This window comes from Acanthopagrus latus, chromosome 6 (assembly GCF_904848185.1).
Source record: "Acanthopagrus latus isolate v.2019 chromosome 6, fAcaLat1.1, whole genome shotgun sequence".
Lineage (NCBI taxonomy): Eukaryota > Metazoa > Chordata > Actinopteri > Spariformes > Sparidae > Acanthopagrus > Acanthopagrus latus.
The window spans coordinates 26,051,875-26,074,699 of NC_051044.1; the positions used below are offsets into that span (position 1 = coordinate 26,051,875).

General features: G+C 43.4%; 1 protein-coding gene across 1 annotated transcript; it reads left to right on the plus strand.

Moving 5' to 3' along the window:
• The first annotated feature begins 759 nt into the window (after window positions 1-759).
• fam83d (family with sequence similarity 83 member D) lies at window positions 760-6,393 on the plus strand. Its single transcript, XM_037102085.1, has 4 exons — window positions 760-1,794; window positions 3,409-3,576; window positions 3,830-3,954; window positions 5,132-6,393. The coding sequence occupies exons 1-4, from the start codon at window positions 1,309-1,311 to the stop codon at window positions 6,006-6,008; spliced, it is 1,656 nt and encodes a 551-aa protein (XP_036957980.1). The 5' UTR covers window positions 760-1,308; the 3' UTR covers window positions 6,009-6,393.
• Window positions 6,394-22,825: the final 16,432 nt, after the last annotated feature.

Here is a 22,825-nt window from a genome sequence, read left to right on the forward strand (position 1 = left end):
CTTGATTATCTTCTAAATAAAAAAAAAACACACACACATCTGTTTGTTTATGTTTGTCGGTTTACGTTTTCATTTTATTTCTGAATGCTCTGCGAGACTGGATGCTGCAGATTCAGGCAGTCCGGCAGTCGCCACAGGAGTCACCAAATCGACTTAACCTTCACCATACTTCAAGTTTTTAAGTTTAGATGGCCTGTCTGTTCATTTGCAAGCGTCGTGTAGACTACAGCTGATGAAATTAAAACGATGGGCCTACCAGGTGATCTACCTTATTGGGTGGTTTATAAAGATGGATGCGATACGGAGCTTATTTATTTAATTTATTTATTTATTTGACAGAATCCATTATTTTTGCGCATCGGGACAATCTTTCGTGTATAAACTCTGTGATATAGTTAGAACAAGGTGTACCGTGTTGAGCGTTTCACGTAGTTTGTTGTCACTTTACGTCAACGCTCAGCATCCGACAGAGGCGGATACTGTTGCTATGGTTACGCGCAGGCGGCGCACAGAGGTGGTAATCTGTTTACATGATCCCCCAGGTTTTTGGCTTTTAGCAGCCTTTTACAGTGACCTTAGCATCACTGGATATCCACAACATGAAGGGCTGATTTCCCGATAACAACACGTCTATTAAATTGGGTTTTACGGTTCAACTCCGTCACTAGGCTTACTTTGGCCCGAGTGTAGGCTCACACACCTAGCAGCGTTTTGAAATATAAACCCAAACCACAATCATTACACAACCTTGTTTAGTTTTTTTTTTTTATTTTTTTTTTTAGCATTGGTAAGTAATTATAAACAAGACCGCCGATTAGCTAAAACAGCCAAGAGCAGCGGCACGCTATAAAACTGAAAGTGCAACACCACTGAAAAAAACAAAAAACAAAAAACAATCCTCACAAGAACTTTTGTTTCACTATGACTGGTTCAAGGCTCTGGTCTCAACGAGTCCCACCGGCCGTGAGAGCTGGAAAAATCCTCAGAGTGAGAGCTCCCTGCTCTGGCCGGCTCTCTGCGGTGTAACCGGATCAGGGCAGAGCAGAGGGACGTACACGAGCCTTGTTTGCCTCCAAACGAGCCAATGAGACCGGCTTTACATTAGACTGACAGTGAGGCTCAGCGAGCCCGGAGACGCCATCCCACTTTGACGCCCGTCGAACAGCCAATACGGATCCACGAGGGACAGGAACGGAGGGAAAAAAACGAAATACGAACTTGTCTTCCTGTAGGTGAAAACGTTACCTGGCCGTCACCTGCGGTACGTTAGAGCCTGCTGGAGGGAAAGTGGGATCAACATCCACAAAGATGGCTCTGTCGCAGATCCTGGACGACTCGCCTCTGAGGCTGGGTCCCAAACACACCGGGGTCGACGACCTGAACCTGCAGGAGCTGTACAACGAGAGACACCGCCTGGCTCTGGAGGAGCTGCTGTCCGGGGGGCTCGACAACTTTGTGGACTTTCTCAGGAGGGAGAGGATCCCCAACTTTCTGTCGGACGATGAGATCCAGGGGATCAGGAGCGCCGCCGTGCCCCCGCGGTGTGTGTCCCTCCACGGGGAGGACTTGACTCTGGAGCAGTCGGTCAGCAGCTCTATGGACTGCTCCTCCGTCACCTATTTCCCCGAGGTGTCGGACGTGGAGCCGCCGCTGCTGGAGATGGGCTGGCCCGCCTTCACCGCCGGCTCCTACCGGGGAGTCACACGGGCCGTGGCGCACTTCCAGCCCAGCTACGGGGAGTGCATCTACAGCTGCAAGGAGGCTGCGAGGCGTATGATTAAAAGTGCCAGAGAGGTATGCACGTAGACACACAACGGGTTCACATGATGATTACATGTTACAGTCCCAATAATAATTATATTACTTTGTAAAAAAAAAAAAAAGAAAAGAAAAAAAAGAAAGAAAAGAAAATACCACCCCGCAGGCACTGTTCCATATTGAAGGTATTTATTTTTCATTTGGATATTCTTGAGGTGAAATATTGCAAAAATATCTAGTATTGTATGGCATCATACACACTGGTGTTATTTCACAGTGTAGGATTAATACAGTTCCTACAGTGTTGTCTAGGCCTACGGGCTCCAGTGATGGTGCGACAGCATGTGTTTGTGTGGTATCATCCTCAAACAGGATTATTATTTTGGCTGGTTGTCACACTCAAATTGATATTCCATCAAATATCCACCCCACCACAAAATAAAGCAAGCGTGTGTGTGTGTGTGTGTGTGTGTGTGTGTGTGTGTCTATACAGTCACTTATTTTTGGTGGGAAAATCTTCTTTGTATCATCCTAGTTAAAATATGTGCCAGATTGTCCCCATGGAATTTCCTTGATCAGTCTGAAATGCAGAAGTTCAGGCTCTTTTGAAATCTTGATCAGAAAAGAAAGTAGTGACCAAAAGGATGGAACAAACAAAAGGAGGGCATGAATATTCATGCTTATGTTCCTGATGCGAGCTGTCAGTCCAGCTCTGTGCTTTTGTAAGGAATCATACTAGCATGAAAGGAGTGTGTGGCGGCAGCGGCAGCAGCAGCAGCAGCAGCACCTCGGGCCTGCAGAGGGCCTGCGTGCCAGATGTGCCCTGACTTGCTCTGCTCCCCTCCATGATAGTTTGCATTCCCTCTTTCATTAGAGAGCTTTAAACACTGGATTTTCGCTCCCCTTGCCACATACGATGCGGTGGTATATACACAGTGCCCTGGCAACCCTCTCTGGCAATGTTCTCTTCCAAGTTTAACTGTTAGATCGTCTGTCCTTTTGTGATGTCGAGGCACTCACAAAAGGGACACGGTCTTTATTGTCCCTGACTGTAACAACACACTGTGCATCTAACCGTCACTGGTCGGCTCACAGGAACAGCCCGCTCCTGTATTTCTGTGAAATTTAACTCGTGTTTTTTTTTTTTTACACATTTTCCTAAAAATACGCGCCCACACACCATCATCCAAACAAGGCGGGGAACACTTGACAAAGCCGCATGTGGATAACACCAGTTTGAAGCAGTAAATCTGAGATCTGTAAACATCCGCGTCTAATCCTCGACGCACAGCCTTTACCCCAGCATGTGAAATGCCTTTCTTCCTCGCGAAAAAGAGACGTCTCGGTGCAGCCCTGAGCTCCGGAAAATGGAAGCTGGCCCTACAGTGCACCTACTTGTCTCCGGTATGAAAGTAACTTGTTTGCTGACCAAGCGTTACTGCCGATTGCCATGGTAACAGACCCCAGTCAATAGAAAGCTCATCAGCACACACATTAACTGGGAGTGTGTCTGACAGAGATTCACAGCTCTGTTTGAATAAGGCCCCGCATTTGATAATAATAAAAACAGTCATGTGCTGCATGTGAGGGAGCACGGCTGCGGCCCTAAAAGGAATTCTATTATATTACCTCTGTAATTTTCCACTGCAGGTGATTGCCATAGTTACAGACTCCCTGACAGACCTGGATATCTTTAAGGATCTGCAGGAGGCATGCTCCAACCGTAAAGTCCCTGTCTACATCCTGCTGGACCAGTCATGTGCTCCTGCTTTCCTCAAGATGTGCAGAAATGTCGGCGTTCGCCTGGATGACCTTCGGGTATGTGGTTGGTTCGGTAAAGCTGGGTGTGGCTCTTTGTGCACAATGCCAACATTAGATGGCATCAAAAACAAATATGTCCTTTTTAAGATCTCATTATGACTGGGCGGGTCTGCACTTATCACCCTGCTCTCTCTCTCTCTCTCTCTCTCTCTCTCTCTCTCTCTCTCTCTCTCTCTCTCTCTCTCTCTCTCTCTCTCTCTCTCTCTCCCTCTTTCTCTCTCTCTCTCTCTCTCTCTTTTAATCCGCACAGCAAATGCGAGTGCGAACCATAACAGGTACAACTTATTACATGAGATCAGGAGCGAGGATTACTGGGGAGGTTCATGAGAGGTTCATGCTGATTGATGGGAACAGAGTGGCTACAGGTTCCTACAGGTAACAGCCCGACACTATACACTACACCACAGCTGGGCATTATGTAGATTGGAAATGCCTAAAACTCCCAGATTTACCAGATTGTAACGTAGCAGTAATAAAGTGGGTTTGCATAATAAAACCCTGATTCCAAACACGTTGGGACACTTTGTGAAGAATAAAAGAAAATGCCATTATTTGCTCATCCATTTTGACGTACATTGAAAACAGCACAAAGACAAATTATACAACATCATCAACTTCGGTAATTTTTGTAAAAAAATTAAAAAAAAAACGTTTAATTTGAATTCTCATATAAATTGGTACAGGGGCAACAAAAGACTGGGAACGATGGGGAATCTCAAGACACACCTGATCCCTGTGCTGCGAAGCAGGATTTGCTGTTACCGGGGAAACTTCAGGGTCAGCCCTGGGTTTTCAGTATTAGGTCGCGGTCACACATACAGAAAATCATTATTTGCCTCCCGTACACTTCCATTCCATGGACACGAAGGCTCAAAAGAAATATTCCCATCCTGGTGCGAAGCAAATCTGCATCTCGGCTTTGTGTAGAGTTCAACTTGGGTGAATTTTGACCTGCAAAGTCGCGGCCACGACCAAAAGGAAAGACGTGTGTTTGCTTCATCCCACAAGCAGCTACACACTAGCAAACTGAGTTCAGTGTTCCTCACATTCAGCACCGGCAGACGATTTTAACTGCCTGCATTTGCGTATTTGTGACCGTGACCTTGCAACACAGGTTCACTTCTTAGCCGGAGGTAGCCATGGTAATTTTTGCTGCATACCTAAACAGCTGTGGAGCAGGTTATGTTTGAGATAAGGGATCAATCCTTCTCTGGTAAATGGCATCATCATTCATAGAAGATCCAGTGGAGCTAGGTGCGCAGACTGAATCGGTGGACTCCAGTGTAGGACGACAGCCTCCTGTCGTCATCATCTCATTTTTTCTTTTTCATTTTGGCTGCAAGCAGTGTCAAAGCCATTGTACTGAAATGTCTTTTTACCGATATCATTTTACGACAGAGACGGATTGAAGCACTTAATCGTCGTGGTTATAAGATATTAAATTGCCGCTCTTAATTATGTATTACCCAAGTCCCAGCTTCTTTGGAATCAAGGTTGTACTGTGTAGCAAATATTTCAGCCGTGCATGCATTTAAATCTCATTCCTGCGCAGGTTCAACTGGACTGATGGTAAACTAAACAGCAGCAACCTGATCGAGCTCTCTGGTCAGATAACAGAGAAATTTGATGAGGAGTTCCGCATCCTCTACGCCCAGTCTCTACCGATAAACACCCGAGGGACTCAGAGTGTGCGGAACAGTGGCATATATGATCCTCTACTCCTCAAACATTTGGTCACCTCCTCCCCTCATCCTGCCAGAGAGCGGCCTGCAGAGCCATTGGGTCTAACCAGCACCCCCACCCGCAAGCCCCAAACTGTGCCTGTCCAGCCCCCATGTGAACCCTCCACTCCAGTTCGAAATAAAACCATTCCAGTGTCCCAGTCCTCCACTGTAGATGAGAACTGGACGGAGCAGGTGGAGATCCTGGCTGGTAGCACCACTCGCCTTTTCCCTGCAGATCTGCTTGCAGAAGAAGCGCCCACGACCCCTCGCATAATTCCCTGCCACGCCTCCACTCAGACCAGCCGCTCGGTGACAGACGGCAACACCCAGACTGACCTCCAGCTCACGCAACACCCCGAACTCACCACGCCAGCAAGCCCAGGACCAAAAGGAGCCACCTCTCCTCGGCCTTCCCGGCACATCTCGCCCACCCAGGCAGCTCCAGACGGCGCCTTAAAGGACTGCTTCCACAAGCTGACCAAAGAGCGCCAGTATCACTACTCAGCCATCCGCTCCAAGCTCGAGCACATGGTGAGCGCCCTGTCCCAGAGGCGAGAGCTAGCAGACATCACCAACATGACTCAGGGGCCTGGCGCTCCCAGCAGGCAGAGGGTACACAAAGACTGTGGGCAGGAACCGAACCCCAGACTGCTTGTTGAAAGTGCGGCCATGGGCACATGGCCAAGAGCCAGATGTGCGCACTAGAGTGTCTTCAGGGATTTAAGCAATGAAGGGTGGTGGTGGTGGTGGTGGTGGTGGTGGTGGTGGGGGGGTTCTTGCAGATCCTCTGTTTCAAATAAATGTTTTCGGCTTGTAGGGTAGAACCAACCTTTCTTCTATTTGTCGTCTTTCCTGCAGGGAACCAAAGACACGGTGCAATAATCATCTTTTGACCATGTCAGTTTAATGAATATTATCGGCTGAGGTGGTTAACACTGGATGACATCTGCTGTAGAATGAATGAAAGTACATTGAGGTGCTGTTTTGGTTGTTTAGTCACATTTGGTTTAACCGCAATTGAACAACACCTCGGAGAGCAGTTGGCTCTTACTGCGCCCTGCTAATAAACAAAGTAGTAGCTGTTGTTACATGAGTGCTTTATTTTTCCTCTTCTCTACCACTTCCTATTTACCCATCTTTTGTGTTCATGTCTAGCTCAGTTGTACTTGAGATCGCAATCAAAGTCCTCGTGAGGAATGTCTCTGAAAACATTTGTCTAGAGGTTTCAGGACACACAAGGAAGCAAACCACTTCCTTCAACAGTGACTTCACAAGGAGAATGAGCACCTGCGCCCTGTACACTGCAGTGCCTTCATGCAATTAGCAGAGAGACGGCATCTGTGATACTGGCACCTCTGCTGATCGTGTTGCCAATCACAGTTGCTGTCTAGGGCGGATTTGGAGAAGAAACTCTGTCACAGATAGCATAGATTAAGATTTCTTTACACACACACAGATTGGATCCTACAATTGCTGTTTTTTTTCTGTTGTATTATGTTTCATAATAAGCATATACGGGGTGATTTTTATAATTCATGTTGATCATTTCGATGTATAACATCCAACAACAACTGTACAAGACAAATAATACATTCTCACCATCACACATTGCACTGACATGAATTATCATGTAAGATACTGTAAATACAGACCGCACCCTTTTTTGTTAATCTTTTCACTAATTACGTACAAACTCAACAACCACCTGACATTAATGTTTCCATATTTACATTTGACGTATAAATGTAATAATATTTGAGCCGCATTTTAAGTCTTTTTCAAGAGAATTCCACAGTTTCATTCCATACACTCCTTCAACGTAGTTCATGCATGCTGACCTTAAAAATCTAAATCCCCCTCATCATTTTATTGTCACAAGAACCTCTATAGTGTAATAGTCCATTTCTGGCTTTGAACATGGCTAATGATGTTTTAAATCCACTAAATCTTTAAACCTCAACACATGTGACAGTATGATTGGAGCCAAGAGTGAAACGTAAGCAGATATTCTTTACTTTCACGTATAAACACATTTTTGGCAATGATCCGTCAAATATTGAGCTCTAGTTGGGAAAGCAATTTGTAGGAATTGAACTATTGTACAATCTAACAATAAACTTTACCGCCCAAAAATGATATCTGTGCACAGAAACAGCAATCTTGACAGGGAATTATATGATTATTAATTACTATAAGTATCTTTCACTGCATTATGTTCTGTGTATATATATATATATAAAAAAAAGAAATGTGTGATAGGCCAGTATCGGCTGATGGAATCTGTGGGGGCGATATATCAGTCAGGCTCTAATAGTAATTTTACACTCATATACTCGCCATCATTATTGTATCAATAGTATTTCAGACAGCTAAATGATCAAAGAAAGAGCATGTTTTATGTAGCAAGGCAGTGTAGTGAGGCAGTGGGCTAGCAGTCTTACAGAGCCTCATATTGGCAACAACCTGCTTAAAGTTAGTCTGAATCGCCACATAAACTGAATCATGGCATAACAAGGACACTGAGCCGGGCACGAACACTGCTTCCGTTTTGATATCTCGGACTTAAGCGCAAAGGTCCTGCTGTGAATGATCAAAACAAGTCCGAGCTCTGGCACGGGTCACAAGTGTTCTCAGTTATTAATGCAATACTCACTCTGAGCTTAACGTGGCTAATATTTAACTTGATTGACGAGATGAGGTGTAACTTCCTGCTATCAAGATGTAGAGACAGCTTTGTTCATGGAGGATGGACACGTGTTTCATGTGGTTGCAGTAAACGATCAAGAGCAGGAAGCAGTAGGCGACCGAAGGATTATGTTTACACATGAACTACTTCAGCCTGCTTAAGTACATTTCTACGGTCCAGCAGGCATATGATGACACAAAAAGGGCTGCACTGTAAACACACTGACAGCAGCTCATCTTTACAAATCCTGTTGATTTTGTGTGAGGAAAGTTCATCTGTTGGTCCCGCTTTCCAGAGAAATGTAGTTAAAGGTCATAATTAGCATGATTATACCAACTAACTATAACATATTGAAGGGATTTAAAAACAAACAACAGTGTTATAAAGGTTTTTTCCATTTACAAAGATGCCACATTATTAGCCCACAATACAAACTGTACCGTGGCAATAAGGTAAGAACAGCAGGCCCTTCAGCGGCTCCTCCTGTGGAGCGTGAATCTCCTACCAGGCAAACACATCAAAAGCCTCTGCATTCATTATGTAAAATGGCGCAGCTGAAGGGAATTGATCTACAAGTAAATACAATGGTGGTAATATGTGAGAGAATGGTATTTGATTTTAATTGGCTGCTGCAAAGCAACCACTGGCTGTAATCAAGGAAGCAGTGGGGGATCCAAAACACACCAGTCTGCACCTATTAGGCTCGGCTCACTGGTAAACAGAGTCGCTCGCATATTCCACTTCACATGTGACAATTAAAAGGCAACATCTATGATTTACTTTTTATTAGATTTTTTTTGTGTCTATAGAAAGTGCTTATTCCTACTAATTTACTGGGATCCTGCTTGATGAAGAGCATTAGCCGTAACACTAGCAGGTCTCAGCCACCAGAGAGAGCCCTGCCCTCAGATAAAGCTCGCTCCCTGCTTCAGGCCCCTCACACAAATGTGTTGGCGCTCTAAATAATTTATTTCATAGAATAAAACAGCAACATATCTGTATTTGTCACTGCAAAGATTTTGTTGAATTGTCATAATTTAATCCAAATTGTAGATGTTTGTATCATAGATTCCCTCCGATGACTGCGGCACGCTATTTTAAAGGATAAGTTCACCCAAAAATGTAATTATAATCATTACCTGCTCACCCTAATGCCAGTGAAAAATTGGATGAAGTTTCGTGGTCAAAACAAAACATTTCTGGAACTTCACAGCAAAGCAGTATTGCAGCGTTCCCATAAACAACCGCCTGCAAAACATAAAATAGCTCCATACAAGTCGTCCAGCCTAATCCAAGCTTCCGGACACTCCAGGCTCCCAAATTAATTTCAAAGGATGTTATTGATATCTCTAACAGGCAGCAGAGCTCATGCACCCACTACAGACAGGGTGGGTGCTAATAATTTTATCTCAGTGAAGATTTTGGCTTTATAAAGGGTGTAATTAACATCTTTTAAACCAATTCTCCGGGCTTCCAGAGACTTGGATTATGCTCAACAAGCTTTATGAAGCCATTTTTTGTTTTACTCTTTGATGTTTTAAAACAAGTCCCCATCTACCTCAGCCGTTTAGGAGAATACTGCAACACTGTTTTGATGTGGAACACCAAACTTCAGATAGTAAATAATGACTGATTTTTAATTTTTTGGTCGAACTGATCCTTTAAAGTGTAAAACGTACATTTTCAAGTTTGGGGTGGACGTATTCGGAAGGAACACACAGCCCCCGTCTGATGTCCTCATAAGGTCACTCGTGATCCCTGGAGGATTGTTGTGGCGGAGCATCTCCTAATGCATGCTGGGTAAAATCCTTGTGGATGTCAGCATGTCTGACAGAAGGTGTAACAATATATCCTACAAAATATTGTGTCAAGGCCTAATCCAGTTAGCCAGCATGCGTATTATTGTGCATAATGACAAATCACACCCATACAGATGTAAGAGATGTAAATGTGAAATGCAAAACCTGTAATATATTCATTACACATTCAGGTTTGTATGTGTATTAAGTGTTTTTTTTTCTTTGCATAATCCTGTGTTTTTTACTGCATGAAATGTAAATTTGAAGGCCAGAGGTTGTGTGTAGTATGACTGCAGTATTTCACACTAACAGCCCCTCTGCCCCCGCCTCACAGCCCCTCAGAGAGTCCCAGGGGACAGAATAGATCAGGATGATGCAGACAGACATCACTCGTCATACAATTGATTATTGGATTTGTATCCATCACTGGTATATTTATGTAGGCTGCCCCTGTGCCGGCGTGTTGAATGCACAGACTGGACTTTTATCTGTGACGCAATGTGCTCATCATGGCCTGATGATATGATATAAACTGAACAAACAGTCAGAACAGTGGCTTTTGTTTTTTTTTGTCAGATGCTCATACTTTGGCTCTTGTGCCTGTAAAAAAAAAAAAAATCAAACATCAAGTTTGGCTTCTGACAGCGCCTGACAGATTCAAACGGCTCCCCTGGTGCCGAACGTAAACCTTTTAATTACTGCAAACATGGTTGATGAGTTTGAAGCTTGATTACTTGGCCTTCATTAGTCAGATTGTGAGCTATAGTGACTCCCAGAGGCGCAATTTGGCATCTCTAAACGCTGCCAGCCTCTGTGTTTAGCAATTACATTTACCCTACAGTACACCCAAACAGGTGTGTGCGGCCAAATACACACACAAACAAGCCCATGTACGATTTTATTATCAGCTCGAACTAGCGGGGCTGGATGCGGGAAATTTCAGTCTCTCCTTTTGAACGGAGAGAAAGAACCTGACTAAAAGTACACACTGATAAAATGTGCTTAATGTGCTGAGTCTGACTTTGTTGAACTGTGGCTGTCATAATGATTTGGTGTTTGCTGTGCCGTCTTGGCTTTGTTTTCCATCAGGGCGGCTGGCGGTTGTCACTACGGCGAGGAGGGAGCGTTCTGCCTCGGGCCACGACACACTGATAATGAATGTTCAGCTCATTGGAAAAATAAAGTGCGTCTGAATTATGTGGTCAGGAACTGGCCGTTGTTTGGGTGTGTGAGTCACACACACACACACACACACACACACACACACACACACACACACACACACACACACACACTGACATGCGCGGACGTTCAGTTTGCACAACAGTCACTCACTTCCTGTGTAGTAATGCTGATGCCAGGCCCGCAGTTAGGCTAATGCAGGTGGAAGGTATTGTTGATAGGCTCTTTGTGCATGTTGGGCTTTAACGTGCCGTCCGGCAGCAGCCTTGACGCTATTTTTAGACGGGTACAGCTGCTCCTTAGCACCCACCCTTAAACCAGCCATTCACTGGAGATTTATGGCACAAGCCCCTGAGAAACAGCTGTAGTGTCTTGCCACTCGCTGGTCCGAGAAGAGCAAGCCGTAGTCTTCCGAGAATCATATTTATTCTGCGTACTTCTTGTGTTTGCCTTCATTCTGTTCAGTCTTAAACGCAGTTATCAGTGAGTTGGACGCCTCACGCTGCTGAACGTTGAAACCACAAGTCTGGAGCGTCCGGTACTGCAGCGATGAGTCAGGCTCTGGTCACAACACCACCTGGGTCCAACACAAGTTCAACACTTGTGGTGAGCTGCTCCCCCACAGCACCATGTGTCCTGGCACGTTAGCTCAGCACACTGTCTTACATCTGAAAAATAACAATATAGTTTGTTCCTGATGACTCTGTGTTTGCTCAGGGAAGACTACAAGGACTTTGCGTCTTGTGCAAAAAACCACAGATTCGTCCTCTTCTTCATTTTCTGCCTCCCTTGATTCTGTATAACTACAGATCACCACAGCAGCAGCCTGACCACAATTGTCACATGATTATAGTCGTGTAAATTAGCAGGAAACTGCTGTGAAACTACAGTGGACAGACTAACTGGCATTCTGGTGATTGTGTGTGTGTGTGTGTGTGTGTGTGTGTGGTTGGGGATGGGCACTAAATACGCAGCTCCCTCCGCCACACTATAGCAGCTAAGCTTAAGTTTAGCTTATCACTGTCAGTTTGTTGTCTCCATTATTCAAAAGGACACCTTATCAGCCGAGGCGACTCGTATTAGCCTCCTCCTGCTGTGTGCTCCACACAATGATGTTCTACACTGTTCCGCGTTAACTCTGGTGTCTATTTCAGCAGCTCTCTATCCATTTATTGATGCATGTCTTTCATTGATCCCTGCATTGACTTGCCATGCAATCCATTACCCATCTGTCTGTTTCAGCGGGCTTTTAAATGATTCGTCAGATTGAGCTATTAAGGGGAGTAGTGGTGAAGTCCAAAGGTTGGTGATACATTCAGGGAGAGAGGGGGCTCTGTGAGCGTGTGTGTGTGTGAGTATGTGTGTTTGTGTGTGTGTGTGTGTGTGTGTGTGTGTGTGTGTGTGTGTGTGTGTGTGTGTGTGTGTGTGTGTGTGTTTTTACATGGCTTGACTTGCGATTCATTACCGTGATATCTGTGCAACATCATAATGTCAGCTGTTATTTCCTAATTTTCTGTTGACAATCTTTGTTCACTGTTAATGTTTTCAGCACAAATTCTGACACATTGCACCTTTAAGGTATCAAACTTTTTTGTTTGTTTGTTTTGGTACCAAAACTGTGGTATTGTATTGACATTTTTAGCAAACACAAGGTAAGAGTGAGACAGATTAGTACCTCTCTCTCCTACAGCCAGTAAATCTTAGTTACGCATAAAGACGCTAACAGGGAAACAGGCCTAGTTTTAAAAGACAAAACAAAAAAAGCTTAAAAACCTCAAGCTTACTAATTAACAAGTTATATCTTTATCATTTAATCTGTTAAAAAAATGTAATACAAAAATAACACATTTTTAGTTTTACAGGGAGTTACACTGAAACCATTTCTTGGCCGAGCTATAGCTCATCACATCGTCTTGTGGCTCTTGCTTCAGGTTCTACTCAATGGAAAGATACAAAGCGGCGCCAAGCTACTCATTTAACGCACAGCAAGAAAGCGAGTAAGCGTTTTTCCCGAAATGTCTGACTGTTCCTTCGGTTTAAATGTTTAAAACTCATGAAAACCTTTTAGAATTCAATTAGAGAAAAAAAAAAGGTTTTTAAAAATGCTTTGTCATCAGGCTGCAAAAACAGGTTGTGTTTCTAAAAGTTGACATTTCGGAGGTTTTCACCTGACAACAGCGATATTTAGGAAAAACACACCCTTCACGCAGCTCGCTCTCCCTTAAAGATCTGGGAATGCATCTTAAAGAGATTATCGTAGTTAGACAGAGGAAAGTTGGCTGAGATTTTTGATGTTTCATTCCTTTTTGAATTATCTCTGGGTTTTCCAGGGTAACACTTTAATCTTCCTGTAAGAACACACTTTGAGGAAACAAAGAAAATGCCACCAGCCAAACATAGAAGTGGGGGGTTTCCAGATTGAGATGCAAGATGGATTCATATATATTCATGAATTCAGTCAGAAAAGTCAAACGGAAGCAGTATGATAATCTTGCAGTAATTGCATTTTTCCCTCCAACTGTTTTTGGCAGAGCTCAGAGCCACATCCTGAGACATGTGATGGGGAACGCACTCTCGAGGACTGTCACAGTGGTGAACGGTGGATACACTCTGACCCTGTATACCTAAGGCCAGTCAATCCACAGCGGGGTCAAGTGGTGGTTATGCCAAATCCAATGGATTCATGGGTAATGGGATGGCTATCATTAGTCCTCGGATGGTCAATTATATGTTTAATTAAGCAGGACAGACATCAGATAATTGAACTATTGACTGGTCTCTCCGAGTCACATCCGTCTCCTCATTCACGACAGACCAGCTGAAGTCATATCAGATTTGTTCGGAGGCACGGCATCCTGATGAGAGTAGAAATAAAATCCAGCCCTTTCATTTACTCGACAGATTCATTCGATGTCCTGACCTCTGACTGAGGAAGTTCTCATTTTTAATTTTCTGACACATTTTCTCTCGCAGACCTCAGGAAATGCCGTTATAAGATCCGCCCCCCCCTAAAAGAAACATCCAAAGGACCATATTTCAAACTATCAAGCTTTTTTTTCATACTTGTCAGTCTGCTGGATACATGTCAGCAGCCGTCTGAAAAGTGCTGACATTGCTGCCCTCCTGTCCGGCAGCCCGCTCCCTCTGTGTGAACTTGGATTTAGCTCAAGGGTATAGCCACCCTGCTAATGTGATGTAGCTCCAAGAAGGAAACAAATTGGCCTGACGTCTCATACACTGCCTTGTCTTGATTGTGTGATGGCTTCTACTGCTAATGTGTTACGATGGGTAGACCTGCGCGGGGCGAGGGAGACGGGTGTGTGTGTGTGTGTGTGTGTGTGTGTGTGTGTGTGTGTGTGTGAGAAAGAGAGAGAGACAGAAAAGGGAGAGGAGGGAAGAGAGAGGGAGGATGGGGGGAAGGGCCTCAGTCTGCAAGATCAGCACAAGTGGAATTGCATTGATTCAGTTAACTGCAGAGTTGGAGCGTGATGTGGAATTCTGTTTATCAAGGGTGGAGTTTACGCGATAGGCTCCATTTTGATCTTATTTTTCTACATCGCATTCATAATCAGCCCCTGCTCTCTTACTTTTGCCAATAAAATATCAGATCATCCTTATGCACGTAGCTTAGCCCCACCTGGAGTTTCATATTTGCAGCAAAATGAGCAGATACGTTCCTTACTGATTAAATGTCTCAATTTAAACGACCACATGATGTATTTCCCAAGTGTCTTCCGTGCCGAAAAACACAACTAGAAAGGCTCGCACGGCTCGTATGTGACGGCACTGGCAGATACACACGGTAAACATCATCATAATCTGTAATAATCTGCAAGATCAGATGTAAACAGCTCAAATAATGTTCAAGAAATGTGCCGCATAGTCAGAGTAAACACAGACTTGTGTTTCATATTCAAACTGGAGCCTCTGGCCCAGAAACAACATCTGCTGAATCTTAACAAAGTGCTAAATAAATCTCAAACATTGTACTAATTATAGGGAATAAAGCACAGGACTGCTAGCTTTGTATTTGGCTGCTTCTCATGAATGGGGAGGGTTATACTGAAGATGTGATGTATTTATTGTACTGAAAGTACATTCTTTAACTGGCTGATGTTCCCATAATATAAATCTGTTTCACATCGGATAAGATTGGCCAATTATACTTAAGAACGGATGGTGTTTTGTGTGTTCAAAAGCAATCTGCGTGCAGTCTGTACACGTTCTTGGCATCCAGTTAAGATACACGTGTTGTAAATGAATGAGGTTCTCTCTTTAAAATGTCGCGGATGTATATTTTCTTTTCTCCTTTACCTCTCTCCCCCTCTCTTTCCTTTCCTCATTTCTCCGTCTCGCTGTAGGGAATTTGTCTCTGAGGGTTTATCATGACTGCCTCATATTTCCCCCCCTAGTTTGTCATTTTGCTGATCCAGACGCTTTTTCATATTTCAGTATTCTTATCATCCGCTGGCAGTAAGATGATCCATTTCACTTATTTCTTAGAAGTGTGACTGTCGCCTAAGTCAATATCTCCAGAATGAATTCAGTGAATGGAGGGGCCGGCCGAGGAGGGGCAGCTAGTTAGTGGAAGCTGTGGTGGTGGTGGTGGTGGTGGTACTGGTGGAGGAGCACGACACTTTTTTTATCCAGAGTCAGCAAGGGTAAAATGTCAGGCATTTCTTAGGGAAGCTGCTCCATAGGATTCCATTGGAAGCTTTAATCTTAATTGAGAGCATCGCACATTGATATTCCATAGGCCTCTTTGCCCTTCGCCTCTCAGCTACTTTCATTTAGAGGACAGCCGTACTGCACTAGAGCATGGGGATTGCTTTGTCAGACAGCCAAGAGGCCAAAGGCAAGGTCAACATCTCTTTGTGACAGTGGCTCGCTATGGAGTGAAGGCATCACCTCCTTGATTCTGTCACCGCTTTCATGAAACGTTTCCTGAAGTGGAACTGAATGAATTGTATCACATTATGACCTTAAACTGGCATGTGATATCAGGGAGGACTCTGTAGGAGTCATTTGTACTGGGGACATGTCGTCACCACTTTTTGAAGGGGCTGATTTTGTCCCCATCATTTTTTTGAGCACAATGAGTTAGAAATAGCTTGCACTAAGAAATGCTTATAGACAAATTCGATAAAATGGATTCTGATGAGGGCTATTATGTGTTTTTTTTCATTTAGTAATGGTACCTAAATTCCCTAAAAATGTTGTTGTTTTTTTAATCTGAGCCCTTACATCGCCACCACTTTTCAACAAAAAGCGGCACCTTTGACACTCGTATTTCAGTTTATTCTATGAAAGAAAAAATATTCTGTCTATTTGTAAGTATCACAATAATACAAAGTTATACTCTTTTAATAATTTCAATGGATGTCACTGGATTGATTGGATGGAAATCAAACAGCTAACTGACTCTTAAAATCACATTTATTATGAAAGCATATTTCACATTTCTGTCAATTTTAATCAAAATGTACAATATTTATGTAATCTAAATCAGCAGTACATTTTTGCACTAAATGTCATGACGTTGACGCCATCGTCCACTGCAACAAAGAGAACGTCCTCCGTCCCCACGTGAAACCAGCAACATATTGAACCTTAATAGGGTGGAATTTTCTGAATATTATAGCAGCCGCGCTGTCACACGTGACCATAAAAACAATGGTGTCACATGGGCATTGACAGATAATCTACCGTGACCAGAGAATCCTGGGCCTGAATTTAGTTTTTCACAGCGTTCTAACCATAAGACAGGGGGAAAAAACACCATGACAAGAGTTCATTACCATGTTTTCTGGTCAGTTATTGTCGTGATAGCTTCCGTCTGCAGGTTTGACTGGGGTGGGCTCCTATTGTAACAGTTATTTTTGAGAATGGTGAATGAAGAAGGTGGTACTGATTACATTAAGTAAAAAACATTTAGTAAATACAGCACATTTGTTTTGTTAAATAATGTCTTGTTTTCCCATCAAATCTACCAAGGATTCTAATTATATTTACTTCATTTTCTTGTGGTTTTGGCTCAAGGCTACTATTGAATTGACTTGGGATTTTAATCATATCTACTCACTTTTATATGCCATGGTACTAAACTGTTATTATTCTGATCTACTTACTTATGTTCACTCGATATATATATATATATATATATTTTTTTTTTTTTCAAAGTTTAAGATATCACAGCTTTGAAATTGACATTGTGTGCAAAAAAAGTTTCACCAAAAATGTTTTGTATATTTTAGTTTCAGTTTGATTCTTGTAATTTTACAGCTGCCTGACCGGAATGACGATTTCATGGACTGAAGGAAGCCCCAGAGATTATTCACGTATATTTAACTGATATAATCATTTGACTCTAAATACAAACTCTTCACGGAGGAAGAGATCAATGCCTCATCCGTGTCGGAAAGCTCCCAAATTAGTGTTTGGTGGCTCACGATAGGTGCAGCAGCATCCGCTAATCCTCAAACAAAGGAGAAGGACAAACTGGCCCTAACAGATGCAGCGATAAGGCCCATGTCATCAAGTAAGGTGAGGAGAAGAGGAAGGTGTGGGATGGCAACGCTCTCGCCACTCCTGTGGGAAGACTCGTCATGCCACCTTTCCAGAAGTGATGAAAACAGATGGAAATAAACACACACACACACACACACACACACACACACACACACACACACACACACACAAACCCCCACAAACCGTTTACAGATGAGCGCACAGCCCCTATCCGTGGGACTGAGGACCGAGCTCGCCTCCATTTCTCATGCTCCTGCCTCAGCCTACTGCTGACACAGATATACTGTAAAGAGATAGCAGCACAGATAGGTATGCACGCTCACGTCAAAGACGCCCCGGGGGTAAGCAGGTCTGAAAACACAAAGAGTGAGGGGATAACATACGAGCCATCTGACACACTTTTCTTATTAATCTCAAATATTTATGTGACACTTTCAGCTGATTTGGGGAAGCTACGCTCAAGATAACAAGTTGAAGTCTCCGCAGCAAACTCAAGTGTTCCTTCTGCTGATGAAACACTGAATCAGGATTAAAGGATTAGTCCTTCAAAAAAGATTTGTTTTACTAGCACACATATGAATAACAGGTTCCTATGGAGGGACTGCAGCCTCTGACAGATTTATCAGGTGATCAGGGCTTGATAAAGCTTCACAGAAGCTGCTCCTATTTCAAAGTCCTCTCCTCTGGTTCTGTGGGAAAGACAGGCGCTCCTGCTTTCCACTCCTTCCACCAATCAACCACCGCAGCCTTTACTAAACACCTCGGCTGCCGCTGATGAATCAACACAGCGAGCCTCCCAATCTATTCAGACAACAAAGCAACTAGACTCCTCAGCAGGACATTGGGAAAGAATCTTTAAAGAAAGGGTCCACTATATCACATGGATCAATAAAATCTATTCAAACCAGGCGGTGATACTTTACTCTTTCCAATACGCAACCTCATTTTTGAACTTATCAGGAGACATGAGGACGTTATCCAAAATACACGTTTTTTCTTTTTTTCATGTATCATATTTAATCACCTCCTTAGAATGGACCCCAAAGTTTGCTGTTCGGCAACATTTGCTCCAGCAATTCAGCAATCGATTACACAATCGGCATTTAAAAATAATCACTAGCAGTAAATCATATCGATGCTGGCAGTTTTATTTTAGGCAGTTGCGAATAGAGCAGCTTTCGTTTTTTTTTTGTGTGGAAAGAGGATGCGTGGGGTCCACACATGAGTCAAGGCTGTTCCTCTCCTCGGGATTTAAATATAGCCCCACTCACCATTACTGCTGTCACTCACAGACTTATAGTGACCTTCTGACCCCGCCTGTACAAAAGAGACTTGAAGCTGACACACTCACTCCAAGCGTTTTTCAACCAGCGCAGCAAACAGAGGCAGAGACACATTTACATTTCTTTTTTTTCTGGGTTTTGATCAGTGTGCAGCCTGATAGGTATCATTTATCTCATTTGTCTGATTTTGTCTAAGGACAGTGAGTACACGGGAGGCAGGCAGAAGGGGGGTTCCCACAACTCTTGGACAGTTGAACGTTTCTCAACACCTGACATGCAGGCTGAGGTCAAAGTTTGTTGGGTTACAACTCACAGGCCACCTGCATGTGTTGTTGTTCAGCTTGGACATGTTGATGCTGCAGGCCATTGCTCTGCCACGTGTGGGCGGTGTGTTCCTTCACACGATTCACTTTCCTTTCTCCGACACCAGACTGTGGCTTTTTAAAAATTGTTTGAAGTCAGTGCATTCATACCGGTTGGATTCTTTGATTTTGCTGTTTAAAGACTACAAACAGTTGTAATGTCAGTTTGCAATCAGATGTATCGTGTGATAAATGATTAGGAAGCACAATATTATGCAATTCAGAACAACATCACAACAAACTACAGCCTCACTTAAACACGTCTCTAAGAAGCCTTCACAACAGTTCAGAGAAGCAGCTACAATTACTTTGGTCCAGACTGAGATATTTTAACAGTTAATAGTTTGCTTGGTGACATTTCAGTGACAGCATCACAATGTAACTTGTATTCTTTAATGGGAAAATTTATACTTATACCTATGTATACAAATCATTTGTAGAAAGGTGCAGAATTAAAGTAAAAACAAAAACACCCCAACAAAAACTAAACGAAAAAAAAAGTAAAAAGGGCTTTACAGGATTCGCCCATAAGTACTGCCTAATGTTAGCTAGCTAGCATTAGTGACATTAACATTAGCTAGCATTAGTGACATTAAAGATAGCTAGTGAGCCTTAGCAATGTTAACATTAGCGGTCGTTAGCAACGTTAACATTAGCAAAATTTCCTCCATTAAAGCTTCCCTCCAGAGTCTCTCCTCCAAAACACATAAACGTGAACTCCCTGACTAGTGACTACACTGCCTGGTGTGTTAGTGGCTAGTTTGCCATCTTAGCTGTTTTAGTCTAATAAATACATAAACAAACAGCTGTGTGCAATGTAACCTAGTCCAAAATGGCTGCCGGGCCTCTGAGTCCCTGCTGTGGCTGTGTGCTTTGTGCTAGTATTGGGAAATGTTGGCTGCGCTTTAGCTGCCATTCTTGTGCCACTAGCTTGCTAATAGCTTTAGCAATACAAGCAGATTACCAGAGGCTTGTGACAACCACATGCACTGGATTGTTTTTATTCCCCCTCAGGGCATTTGATTTATTGATTGCTGTCTGGACTTTTTTTCCCGAAAAATAACTTTTCGACCCTTGCTTAAAGACCCAAATTTTGACTGATGTGTAAATAAGCAATTGCTAACATCTTTGCCACGTACCACCTGTAAGCGTGACCAGTGAACTATCAGGAAGTCACGGCTCCCACCCAAGATATTCTCCGGCACAAAATTAACCCCAAATAACCCCCATAAAAGCACAGTCTTACTTGTTCATACTGTTTATACTGCTAAAAGAACATTAATTAAAGAACATGATACAACGTCACAGTGGGTAGATGTTTACCTTTGAGCAGAGCCATGCTAGCTATTCTTCCCACTTTATGCTAAGCTAAGCTAAGCTAACTGCCTGCTGACTGTAACTTCCCAAAGGCTTAAACTGATCCTTTTAAAAGATGATGTTGCATTGATAATTTGTTTGCCAAGGAATTAGGAACTGATACAAGGCTGATTTGATTAATCGTAAGTAATATAGTAAAACTTCTTAGTATTTAATGCACTTGTCAGAGTTGATCACTTGCAAGTAACCATGGGAATTTAATTTCTGTTCACAAGACAAGAAGCAGATTTATGTGACAGCAGGCAGTTTCAACTGTTGGTCTTAAAAGTGAACTCCGTCTTACATTCAGTGGGAAATCTTATTACACCCTTCATAAACCTTGTTGTTTACTTGTAACCTTTCATTTAATTTTTTTTTGAGAAGTTGGGGTTTCTTTTTTTTTCTGCCGTTAAATCCCAGAACAAAGTACTTCCTGTATCTTGGCCACAAAAAGAGCAAACAACTACATGGGTTCACTGTAGCTTAAAGGCCTGCCTCCCTTGAAATAGATTCCTTATAAGCTCTGTGTTGGCCAATCTCAGGCTTCTCTCCCTGTCAGTCCAACCACAGCACACAGTCGGTTGTTCCTCAGTTGTTGTAGCAGAGGCTTAACATCGAACATGATGACAAAGATGGCCATAGAATCAAAGAATGGGCGTGTGAACGCTGTTCTGCCAAGTCCTCCAGCTGCAGCAAAGCCAAAGACGGATACGGCTGCGCTAAAGTCAGCTGAAAGGACAAATAATATGGCTTTAAGTTCGGCATACTGCTTCTGGGAACCATGACGGAAGAGTTATGACACAAGGGAGATGTTAACATGACACATTAGTGGAAGATTGACACACCCAATTCCTAGGAGGCCTGTGAGACGTTACCAGAACGTATGACACTGCTGCCATATTCTCATGTCAGCGACACCCGCAGAAACTTATGAAGAAGGGTGTTGATGGTACGTGTGCACTGACAACTGGAGTTTCAATTTCAACCCCCATCTGTTCTTTCTCACTCTCTCACACTTCTTGAAGGAAACTACATTCAACCTAAAGTGTGTCAAGGAAAATCTAACACAGGAACACAAATCACTAAAGAAAAACATGCTCTCTTCTTTTCCATTCCCTAACAGCAGCAAGAACTGCTTATTTTCTCATCTGCAGTGTCACCAGTCCCACCGTTACTTTTCCTGGATGCAAGTTTGTTATATACCAGAGACATAATATGGTCCCAGAGGGCTGGACCTGCTTTCCAGGTTCTGTTAAACCCGAGAGGATCCACATGCTGTTGTCTGAGCAGGAGCTGACCCTTAATCAGCCAAAGCTTTGCCAACAGCAACTGAGAGCCACAATTATCTGCCCTATAGATAGGTGGGTTGTATACTTGGGGGCCGGGGGTGCTGGGGAAAGGGAAGAGGCTGTCAGGAGGGGGGTTGGGGGGGAGAGCCTGAGCTAACCTCTGTGGCTCGTGTTTCTACTGTGCACTAATGGACGCCTGTCATCATTATGGACAGAAACAGGAGGGCGCCTGCCAGCTGCATGACCCCCATAAAACAGAGCAGGAAATCCTAGCAGGGACTGAAAGGGAAAGAGATCTCCTCTCTTCTTTTTTCTCCTCTTCTCTTTAACGAGCATTCCTCCACTCTCCGGGCCTCTTATTTGTGCTGCGAAACTGCAGTGTCACTCATGAAACGGGAGAATATTATGTGCATCCATCGTAGGAACGGGAGTCAAGGTGTTGAGGGTGCGGTTATTAGACGATTAGTCACTTTCACATCAGCTGCACAGTTCATTTACCCCTGTTGTGCAGGCTAGTAAAACCTCTCTGTTTTTCACCTCTGTTAACAGGCTGTTTTATAATGTTTCTGTCACGCTGGGAGGAACCTGTATAATCATTACATACAGTAGTTCACCCTTTGCTCTGTAACCGAAGTCCAGGGTCTGTAATGTGACAGGACTTTGTCACACTTCTCTCGGTGGTGTCCACTTAAACGTGACAAGCGCTTTATCAGAGGGCCTTCCAATCAGATCCCCAGGAGTTCATGCACAAACACGCTGAACACAACGTCCCCAGGAAGCCAGATTCCTTATTACAGCCAATAAGATAGCGGGACAAGCTTTATTGTAGCTCTGAAGCTACACATTAATCCACTCCGTTGGAGCCTGCAGAGCCCATCATGTGATAACTTTAGTCATTACCAGCAGTACAATCATAATTACTGTGGAATCTTTCAGGATGTGGCAACACAGAAAAAAAAGACAACTTGATACTCCAAGTAGGAGCAAAGGCAATCAAAAAAAAAAAAGAAAAGAAAAAAAGCCACCGTCACATGATT

Excerpts from the sequence above, each read along its gene's own strand:
- fam83d (XM_037102085.1), top strand. The coding sequence starts at position 1,309 with ATGGCTCTGTCGCAGATCCTGGACGACTCGCCTCTGAGGCTGGGTCCC. Across the intron at positions 1,795-3,408 it reads TGATTAAAAGTGCCAGAGAG|GTGATTGCCATAGTTACAGA; the intron begins GTATGCACGTAG and ends TTTCCACTGCAG. Across the intron at positions 3,955-5,131 it reads GTGGCTACAGGTTCCTACAG|GTTCAACTGGACTGATGGTA; the intron begins GTAACAGCCCGA and ends ATTCCTGCGCAG.